Consider the following 11,152-nt stretch of genomic DNA (forward strand, 5'->3'; position numbering starts at 1 on the left):
GCTGAGAGTTTCCATCACCGAGTTGGCTCGGTATCCGCTCCTCCACTTCTCTCTCCATTGGCTCCTTGCTGGGCGAACATCTAAAAAAGCACACAGCCTCCTCCCAAGGCGCTTCCCGATGTCCTTCGCCATGTTCTCTGAATAAATCAGGTTATCTGGCACCTCTTCCCGAAAGCTGTTGGACGCTGCAAGCTCCACCCATGGACCTAGTTCCTGGCACATTGACCTCATCCCATCATTCCATCGCTTGCAAGTGTTGAGGATTTCACTTGTGCCTCTCCAGGGCACCGGCAGAGCATATATCACAAACCGAGAGTTTGGCGCTCTCTCTTTCCACCTCTGCAGCTGCGCGCGTAGGTCATTAAGTATCTCTTCATGGGGCTCACTCCCGCTCAGCACCTCTTTGCAGCCTGCATGGATGACCACCATTGCCTCATCCGTACCCCACCTTTCAAGTTCTGCATCCACGGCTTCGGCTACCTCTCTCAACGTGGTCGCGGTCTCTGCCCTGAACTGTACCTTCTGGTTCCATCCTACCGTATGGAGTGTGGCCCACTTCATGCGCAGAGCATTCCCATCTCCGAAAACGAAGACTCGCCGTTCACTTTCTGCCTTCGTTTGTATATTCTGTCGCCCTCCATGTGTCCCAGTCCTGTCCCCAGATTTTTTGCTTTCTCCTCTTTTTGCCATCTGATTGTTTCCACGCGCCTCCCGACTCATGGTAGAGGTCTTCGTGCCCTCTGGTTCTCTCATATCCTCGCGACTATCGGTGCTCTGTATTTGCTGGTCCTCGCTCCCTGGTCCTTCCTTGCTGATGGCCACATTATCCAACAGAATGTCCACGTAAGAGCCTCTCTGACTTCCTGCCGCAGTCTCCTTTGCCTTTGCCTTTGTTTCCAGCTGGGGACTTCCCACGGGTGTCTTTGCCGCCGCCGTCTTCGGGCGTCCACTCTGGATCAACATTGCGCTGATCTTCTCCTCCAGATTTTTCCGCCTGTTGCTTTCTTCGTTCAACAATTCCTCAAACCGCCCCCTCTCTGCCTTTCTTGCCTTACTCTCCTCCTCCAGCATAGCTCTCATGTTCGCCACTGTAAGCTTACATCGCTCCGTCTCCTCTTTCAGCAATTGTACGAACTCTTCTCGGAGGACCCTGATGGTCTCGCATTGCTGACAGTAAAATTCCGGCGCTGCCTCCGCTTCCTCTACAGACTCGTAAGGTGTGGATGCCAGCGTATGCCAGTAGTTGCATCCAGTGCACATAACCCAGTCCTCCGTGGAGTCTGCCTTCGTCGTTGTTTTGCGGATTCGCTTACCGCCCGGCGGCTTTCCCATTTCTCTCGCCACAGTTAGTGGGAAACTCTATAGCTTCTTGTTTCATGGTTGCTAGACTGCCGTGGCCATTTCCGACGTTCTTGGAGTTTGCCCGTTTTAGTTTCATTTAACCGATGTAAGCGAAAAAAATGTTCCGATTAGCCGAAACTTTTTATTATTAAATATATAGGAGACCAACCAAATGTGCCTAGATAGTTTCGTTTATGCGGGTTTTCCGTTTAACCGAGTTTCGTTTAATGGGAGTCCACTGTATTTGGACACTGATATGTAGTTAAACGCCAGAAGGCCACAAAGTGCTGTCACTCAGACTCATCCGAACTTGAGTCGGGCGACGCCTGCTTGTCACTAGTAACGTCCCAGAGTGCATCGTCCTCCGTTCCATCCAATGCGTTGCTGATGCAGCATTTGCGAAAAGACTTGTGCACCATCTCTTCCGGGAGAGATTTCCATGCTGACGACACCCAGCCACAAACGGTTGCGAGAGGTGGACGTCGTAGGCGGCCAGCGGGGGTCTTGGGATTGTCGTCCAGCATCCACTCATTGTAGAGCTCGCGCACGCGATCTTTAAAGGGTTTGTTGAGCACTACATCCAGTGGCTGGAGGATTGATGTTAATCCCCCAGTGATCACGACAAGATCAGTCTTGCCATCGGACAGGGCTCCCTTTACATCGGCCGTGAGGTGGCCTCGAAAGGAGTCGAGGACCAACATGCTCGGTCGCTGAAAAAGCACACTGGGTTGCTGATTCCACACGAGCCGAATCCATTCGAGCATAAGGGACTCATTCATGAATCCTTTTTCGTTCGCTGTCACGATCACATCCCGAGGAAAGTATTCTTTCGGTAGCCGTTTTCTTTTGAAAATGATATAAGGGGGCAGCTTCTTTCTATCGGCTGTGCACGCGAGCATCACTGTAAATCGCGAATGCTCGTTGCCCATTGTCAAGAGCTTCACTTGCTTTCATCCTTTAGCGGTCACAGTCGTGTTCGAGGGCATATCAAACCAGATCGGAGTTTCGTCAGCGTTGCCCATGTGTCCCATCATGTAGCAACGCTGTCGACGAAGCTGTATGACGAAGCGCTGATACTCGACCAGCTTGTGATCGAAATCTTCGGGCAGTATTTGGCACACGGAAGTATGCTGCCGCAGCGCAAAGCCCTTCCGCTTCATAAATTGGCGCACCCACGATGGCGAGCCCTTGAATTGCGCCCTCGTGAGCCCAGAGTTGTGCACTATCTTGAGAGCTTTCACACGGATGCACTCCGCTGTCACGGGTAGCGACCTCGCACGCAGCTCCCGGACGAACACGGCGAGTAGCGTTTCCAGTTCGGGGTGCACTGCAGTCCGTCCACGAAACGAAGTTTTTCTTTGGTTGCTGCAGGATGTGATGCTCTGCTTTTGGCTCCTCCAGTATCGGATGCTTTTCTTCGATGCACCGAATTCCCGTTGTGCCGCCAGGTTGCCGTGCGCTTCGGCATACTCGATAACTTTTTTCTTAAAGCCTTTCGTAAACTGCCGTCGGCTACCACTCATTTCTGAAGGAAACGGAAAAATAAAAACTGCAGATAACCGAAGCAGCCACACTTGACAGAAGAAAAAGCAAAATGGCGTTGCCCAACGGTGCCGCCAGCCCGCCACTGCTGATGCTCACGATGGTAATGGAGGCTTCTGACTTCAGCTCCCCATCGTTGTGAGACTTCCACATTTTTTTCTGCCAATGACCGGTATATAAGACGAGGGTCGACTTTTCATCGCATTTTTTTTTTTTGAAAAAAAATTCGACCTATATTCCGGTTTTTACGGTAAGCAAGCTAGTATCAAGTGGTTACCCTTAGAGAGATTGGAAACCACCTGCGAAACGAAACTAAACTTACCGTTGCACACCCACGCACTTGCAGAAGTGTGAGCGATAGTTGATGTGCCGGTCTAAAGAAACCTTGGAATGGAAACCAAAGGTCAGCGGTGCAAAGAGTAGAACTCAATAGCGTAATCGTACCAACTACACGTCAGTAAGGCAACATGCGCAGCTGGGCAGCTGAACACATTTTTGACTCTGTTGTTGATAATGATAATTATGCCAGTGAGCTTTGTAACTGGTGGGCCTTTAAACTAACCACTCATTGCACAATTCACATGTTTTGATGCCTGGTGTGATTCTACGCTTCTGCCATGCAATATTACATGTGTTAATGACACTCCTCGCACTACAGAAAACTCTTGTTAAACGGAGCTTGAAAGGACCAAGGAAATGTGCTCTGTTTAACAGGAGTTGCATTTTCTGGGAGATGAACTGTGTTGCTACATTCAGCTACGAAACCAGTCATATCAAGGGCAGTTGTTCCATTTAAGCAGCAGTTCAGTTTAAGAGATTTCCGTTTACTGAGAGTCCACCGTACATCACATTTATATAGTGTTTTTTCCGAAGCAATTTCGAGCACGGGGGTGGCTCTGTGGTAGAACACCTGCTTGCCACGCAGAAGTCCTGGGTTCAATTCCCACTCGAACCGAATGCTTTTTATTATTCCTTATTCGCATCTATCTCGAATTTACGTTCACGGACCACGCTGGTTTTTCGCTCACAACCAACGACGCTGAAACCAGAATTTCTGCGAAACAAGCTCTTTAACGCTATCGCGTTTAAAAAAAATTACCTGCATCCACGCAAGGTGACATCTCTTCTGGGCAAAAGAAAGTTGAAAAAGTGGCGTGTTTTTCACACATACAGAATGCACCATACATGTACATCATTGACCCTTATACGGTTAACGTAAGTGCAGCTTTGCGAGCACTTTAAAGGGCCCCTAAACCACCCAGAGGTCGAAATGTAGTTGTGGTGTTGCAGTTGTGCACGAGTGTACAATGAACACGTAGCCGTGAAAATTTTTCGAAACGGTGCCATAATAGTGGAGTTATACACGTTTGATTATCCAAATGAGGTCCTTGCTCGTTTCACTCTTTCCTTCGCTGCACTCCATTCGTTGGCTCCTGTGTCCTCGTAGCCAAGTGTTCTTCATCGCCGTGTGAGGAGAATAAGCAGGGAGGGCGCATACCTTCAGGCAGACTAACAGGTTCTTTCTGCTGCTGACGTGACTGTAGATTCTCTTGGTGATGTCATGACCAATTCTGGGGATACTGAAAGGCCCGGAGAGGAGTACGGGATTTTTGCTATTTTGTGGTGCACCTGTGATGCAGAGCACTGCCGCGTTCGGCATTGTTGATTGTGACAGCTCTGTGAACTCGATGCACGTTTACTTTAAATGTTAAAAAAAATGTCGGAAGTGGTTTACGGACTCTTTAAAAATTTACCTGTAAAAAAAAAGTGGCATTATCATTGTCGTGGCTCCCAGCAAAGATAGGCTAAGGGCAAATTAAATTATTTTGTTTGAGAAGTTTATGTGGTGTCTTGTTGCATATGTTGTGGGCGTTACACACATCTTGAGCATCTGTATATCATCATCATCATCATCCTACATTTCGCTACACATCCTCATCTTCGCCATGCCTCATCATCATCATCGTGTCTGAGTGCGCTGCCCAATTAAGGCATCATACGTGGTGGATATGTGGGGTTGTCAAATCATCAGTTTGCTAATTTGCTGCTCCTGAACTCATGTTGGTCATTCTTCCTTTCCAGCTGGAGGCCCCACTGCAGAGAACGACGAAGGTGACGAACCTGAGGCCCCTGAACCATTTCAATACCCGTTTGACCATGACTGATGGCGACGTTTATTTGTGGTTTACTGCTGCTGTGTGAATATAAATTTGGACCTAGTTTGTCATGTGTGTCAGAAGTGAATTTCCACTGTGCGAGCAACGCACCTTACTGATAGGCCGTTGTCTCTCTGGTGCGGTATTGTTGTGCACTCTGCTTTCGACACTAACTTGCAAAGCAACTGTGCCATATTTGTCGCCTTCATCATAAGTATCTGTGTGTGATGTTTTACAATTGTGCACTGCACTGGCATTAATGTGGGCTTAACTCCAGTAAACCAGGCCTGTCCACAGCTCTAGCAACAAGTACAGCGGTGATTTTCACTAGGAACTGTCTGAAGCTGGCCAGCTGTAGGAATTTTCTGTATTGAATTAGTATTGCTGCAATAACATGGAACTGACATGAAAGGTGCACTTCATCCAAGTACAAAAAAAAATTACACCATCTCCCGCTAAAGGGGACCATGAGGCAATGCGAAGCCGGAGCACTTGCACAATCACGTTCCGTTGGCGTTTGTCGGGCATGCTACCGACCTCAGCCTCGTCGCCAAGGCACCCAGAGAGCCAGAAACCCCCTCCTTAAAACCCGCTTCTGGAGCCGGCAAGCAGTAGCAACCGTGAGGTATGCTGTACACAGCAGGACAGAAATTGGCCGCGTATCTGCGTGCTTGTCGCCGAAATGTCACCGAAAGACGATAGATTAGTGCTGCGTGAGATATGGGCGCCATCTGGCAATACGTCGGGAAACGCGAGTTTGTGCACATGGCCTCCGAGATGGCGGGCGCGCGGCAGGTTTTGCGCCCGCCATCTCGGAGGCCATGTTGTGCAGAGGGCACGGAGGAGGTTCTTTCCTTTCTCCGTGGTAGAGGGCGTTCGTCTGCATGCATTGCCGCATTTTCAGCGCAGCCGCATTGTCAGCGCAGCTTAAGAAACTAGGGTCTTTAGAATTACGTATCTATGTATTTTCTATTAAAGGAAGACACCACCTAATACTTACCTAGTGATGTTGCGCCTCAGATATGCGTAATGTTTGCTTTTTGATCAACAATGTACACAAGTATGAACCTAGTCAGCAGTACAAGATGGCTGGCCCTTCGGCAAGTGGTTCAACTTTGGCCGGGTGGCTGAATCGGGTGGCAGACAGACAAACAAAAATTTCTGCATTCATGTTCCCCAAGAAAGACTATCGTCTTTAAAACCCGTTCACACCCCCACAGCAGGAGAGTGAGACAAGCAGCCGCACCTCAGACGTTCCCCCCCCACCTTGGAAGCACACCGCGCCACCCTCCTGCTCCCCCGCCGACTCTCCTGCGGGCAGCAGCCCAGAGGAAACCCGCTTGGCCGGTTCACCTCCGGTGCATGCGTAGTGTGAGTGCGGACTAGCCCACTGCAGGACATACCCCCGAGCAAAAGATGCTTCGCATCTAAAAGGAGTATTCCAAAGCTGTTACTGGACTGTCTTTATCTGAAACAGAACTCTGGTACGCATATATTAAAGGATTGGGCTAGTTAGTTTGCTAATGGCATGGTAAACTGTGCTGACAGCAGGGTAAGATAGTAGGTTTAGTATACCAGTGCTATTAAGTAATTTTTCTTTTTCACCATCAATTTTCTCTTCATGCATATTGTGGCTCTTAGTGCGTTTTTTCCTCCAATAGTATTCACATAGGTTGCTTTTAGCATTAACTTAGATAACTTCACTATTCAAAACATCCATTTGCAAAAGCATACAATAGTGTACATGCATCGATTCATCCATTCAATTTTTTTTAAGCGGTTTATGTTCCAGCAAAACGAGGAGCAAGCTATTTGCACTCTGAAACACTGACGTCATATAAGTTTCTTAGCTTTGAGTGAATTAGACATCACGATTGTGCAATAAAAAAACGGCAATTGTCCACCAGTGATGCGCGTCGTCCTTCAGCAGTGCCTGTGCTTATTGCAACATCTCTCCGCAGAAAGTGCTCTTTGCAATACTTGCCATGTGGTGCAGATATGATTAGGAGGAACGCTATAGTGAGGGACTCTGGATTAATTTTGACTAGTTGGAGTTCTTAATACTAAACCGTAAGTACGAGGTGTGTGCCTGCTTTTCGACCCCATCGAAATGTGGCCGCCACAGCCAGCAATCGAACCCACTTTCTCGAGCTTATCAGTGTGACATGTTACCTGCTAAGCTACCGCAGTGAGGGATGTTCAGATCATAACAGGTGGCCAATCTCAACACGGCTTACAAAGTCAAAAGCCAAGAGGAGGTGGATGAATGCACAAGGGTTTGTTCCACACCCATATTTTCAGGCATCAGGTTACATTCTTGAGATCTCAAGTTCTGTGTGTGGTATGGTATCATTGCTTTAGAAGGGTATTGATGTAAGCTAGTTGGTACGAAACGTTTCTTGTAAACAGCGCCTAAAAGCACTGACGTGGAAAAGCACAGGACAAGTGCTGACTGCTAACAACATGCTTGTTGGTGCCTGCACAAATGTATACTAATTCGTGACAGGCCAAGAGGGAGAGAGGGGGGTTGGGAGGTGAAGGTGAGTCCTCATCAAACAGCTCTTGCTGTGGACGTGTCACACAACCTAGAACTACCAAATCAAGCATGCGTAAAAATATAAAATAAAGCACACTATGAAAGATTAAAGTCTAAGAAACTTGTGCTCCTTATTGCTAATTGGGCACTAACACAGGCGTTCGTTTTGGACACATTGAAAAGGCCTTGAATATTTTCATAGCTGTGTAATTTCTGTACCTTCTCAATACGCATTTCTAGGAGGGGTGAAGAGCCACACTTCGCACCATGAACTGTTAGATTACTATACCAGTCTTAATCTTGACGCTATGAACATGCTCGTGCAAATGTCGGTTGGGACAGCATCCAGTATTTTGGTCTTGGCCCACTCTCATCATCTTTGCATAGAGGTGTTCCTAGTAAAAATATGAGCATTAACCCATTGCGGTTCGAAAACCTTTCCCACCATCCGTCCGTTCTGGCCCAAAAGTAAAAGAGTCAAAGCTCAAGTAAAAGAAGTGTACTTACTCTTTTACAGATGGCGCGTAATGTAGTGAGAGAATACATGCATGAATCAACCGCCAAAGAACTTGTCCAGCAGTGCCCGACCACGGACCGCTGCGGCCGTGTTGCGTTGTCGGGCAGGGGCCGACAACGGACCGCAAAGGGTTAAACGGGCCTGTCTTCTGATATTTATTTTCTTTGAGCATCTCGTCTTAGTTTTAGTATTATGTGCAATGTGAATTTTTGAAATATACGTTTGCAATATAATTGGCACAGTTCTGTGTCACTATTTCACCTCATGACACGACAGTTGCCGCGTGCATTGGTGAGCTCTGGGTAGGATTCTCCCAGTGCAGTGTACAAGGACTCCATCTGTCCCGATCCCAGACCACGAGGGAGTGCCTAGGTGAAGCAAATTTCTGATGTGTGGTCATGCAGGATGAACTACTGGAACAGAGTTCAAGCAGGTTACCCAATTCCTTTACCATAATTGTCTAAAAAAGTGCGTAAACAACAAATGCTTCAGATGAGACAATGTCTGATTTTGTGTAATCAGCTAATCAAATGGTATTCAGTTTTACCACATTGACTCCAATTAGTAGTTTCCAGTTTGCTGTGAATGGTATGCTGTAATGGGTGAAAAAAAATCCAATTGAGTCAACATCACTTGGTGGTTGCCGGAAATTTTCCAGTTAAAACCCCCCCTTCCCCCCCCCCCCCCCCCCCGCCACCTTCCTTACAGCAGAGCTATTAAGGTCGAGGTTTGCAGTGTGTCGTAGATAAAAAATTATCATCATGAACTGGCACGCGCCATCTTTGTCCTCTTCTGCTTTGCTACCATAAGATGTGCACTGATTTGTCCGCTGAGGGATGCGTTAACTTGATGGGTGAGAGAACGAGTTCAGAGAGAGACTTTCTTGGCGAAAAAACTTTTTTTGCAGAGGTGAGACTCGAACCCTCATACCCATGATCCGAAGGCGAGCGTCCTAACCACTCGGCTATACAGGCACGTTGGCAGAACAGAGCATAGCCTTGTATGGTATAGTACAACAAGGTGGTGGGAAAGGAAAGCAAGTGCGAGGAGGAGAGATCTGAGGGTTAGGAGGAGGTAAAGAACAATGGGAGAACGAGTACGCAGAAAGAGAGAGAGAGAAATAGAAAGAGAGAAGTAAATAGAAAGGGAAAAAACAGAAAAAGAAGGCGAGAGACTGACTACAGAGGGAGAGAAAAAGAAATAAGGGACAAAACAAAAAAAAAGAAAGTGAGAGATTGAGCTAGAGAAACAAAGGCATAGAAAGAAAGAGAAAAAAAGGAAAGAAAGAGAGATAAAGACAGAAAGACAAGAGAGAGAAATAGATAGAACAGAGAAAAAGATAGAGGCGGGAGACCGACCACAGAGAGATAGAGAAATACATAACATATGGAAGAAACAGATAAAAAGATTGAAGGTGAGAGACCGACTACACAGAGAGAGAGAGATAGAAACAGACATAGAAAGAAAGAAAGAAAAAAAAGGGAAGAAAGAGATAAAGACAGAAAGAAATAGAGGGAGAAAGAGATAGAAAGCAACACACACAAAAAAAGATAATAGAAAAAGAGAGAAAGCATAGACACGTATAGTACAGTACAGCAAGTATAGTTCGCCGAGTTGGATAGAAAAACTATCGTCTTCATAAACTGGCACACGCTCTCTTCGTTATCATCTTCATCCTCTTCTGCTTCACTCCCCGAACAAGTGCGTCGATTTGTCCACCACCAGTCCACCAGCTCTGCTGTGACCCAGCCTTGCATGATTTTGTGCAAGCTGCACTAATTTTTTTGTTAATGCCTACCAAAAGTACCACTTTCAACTTCAGATTATCCAAACATGCGCTACCAATCTGCTCTATGAATTTCCAAAAATTCTAGCTGATGCATGAAACACGTGCCCGCCATTCAAAAAAGGAAGGACCACACAGGCAGCAACATAGTCGTGGATTTCATTTCAATGCAAGATGCAATACAAAACTTGGTGCCTTTCAGTGTCTTTATTTTCACCACTGAACATAACATACACTGATTACAGAGAAGTTGCAGCAAGCCAACAACATTGCATACAATAGCGTAAGTAGGGTTGGTGCCAAGATTTGCTATGTCAAAACAATGGAACAGAAAAATACACATATGTGACCACAGGGATACTGTCCTCGTCGTCTTAAACTATATGAGACATGTTGTAGACAGGTAAATTATCCTCTAGCCATCCACTTACGTCGGAGTTTCAAAAATGGACGTATAAAAAAAAAAGCCGCGCCCACGACGGGACCGGGAGTTGAAATTCAACGGCCAGGTCGTGAGCCCATCGCCTCCTCAGGACCAAATAAAGTTATTTAAATAGATAGATAGATAGATAAAAAAAAAGCATAACAGAGGCACTAGGCAGGCTGAGAAGTATGTTTCAAGAAGGTGCATGAGTGCTTATCGATGCTTCAGATGGCAGAAAGCCATGCATAGCTAACACTGTGCTTAATTCAGCTCTGCTTTCGTATCAGCTTAAATATAGTTAAAATTGAATATAAGGACAAACGCCATGCAATTGCAAAGGGGCAAATCACCCTAACATTGTTGCATTGTAACTTTTTCATTATGCAGTAAGAGACAACCACAAATGCACATTCGTCTTGTACTATGTGGCTAAGTAACAAAGTTAAAGGATCATGGGTTAACTTTCATCATTGGAAATTTGTGTTCAAAGCAACTAAATGTTTGACTGTGACAAAAAGCACTCGTGGAACCCCTCCAGTATTTCGCAGGGGCTGGGCTCCAGTGAAAATGCAGCCAAGAAAACTCCTTAGCCAGAAACATATCAGCGAACTTCTGCAGTATCAATATGGCAGCTGTTCAGCGGCTATGCACATAGGCGTGCGCAGGGTTCTCCATCAGGGGGAGCGAAGGTTCATCGCAGCCCCCCCCCCCTTGTAAGTCAATGGATGAGACAGATTTTGCCCCCCCCCCTCTTAGGTGACTATAGGGGGTCAATGTATGGGGCAGATTTTGCCCCCCCCCCCTCCTCTTAGGTTATTAGGGGGGGCGGCCGCCCCCCATGCCCCTCCCC

The 11,152-nt window shown here is 46.8% G+C and overlaps 1 protein-coding gene across 1 annotated transcript in view; it reads left to right on the forward strand.

Moving 5' to 3' along the window:
- Positions 1 to 5,106, forward strand: part of LOC119388188 (26S proteasome non-ATPase regulatory subunit 1) — a 61,777-nt gene extending 56,671 nt beyond the window's left edge. The window contains exon 25 of the mRNA XM_037655841.2: positions 4,966 to 5,106. Coding sequence (XP_037511769.1) covers positions 4,966 to 5,048 — 83 coding nt within the window. The 3' untranslated portion in view covers positions 5,049 to 5,106. The remainder of the gene's footprint in view (positions 1 to 4,965) is intronic.
- Positions 5,107 to 11,152: the final 6,046 nt, after the last annotated feature.

Source organism: Rhipicephalus sanguineus, chromosome 3 (assembly GCF_013339695.2).
Source record: "Rhipicephalus sanguineus isolate Rsan-2018 chromosome 3, BIME_Rsan_1.4, whole genome shotgun sequence".
NCBI lineage: Eukaryota > Metazoa > Arthropoda > Arachnida > Ixodida > Ixodidae > Rhipicephalus > Rhipicephalus sanguineus.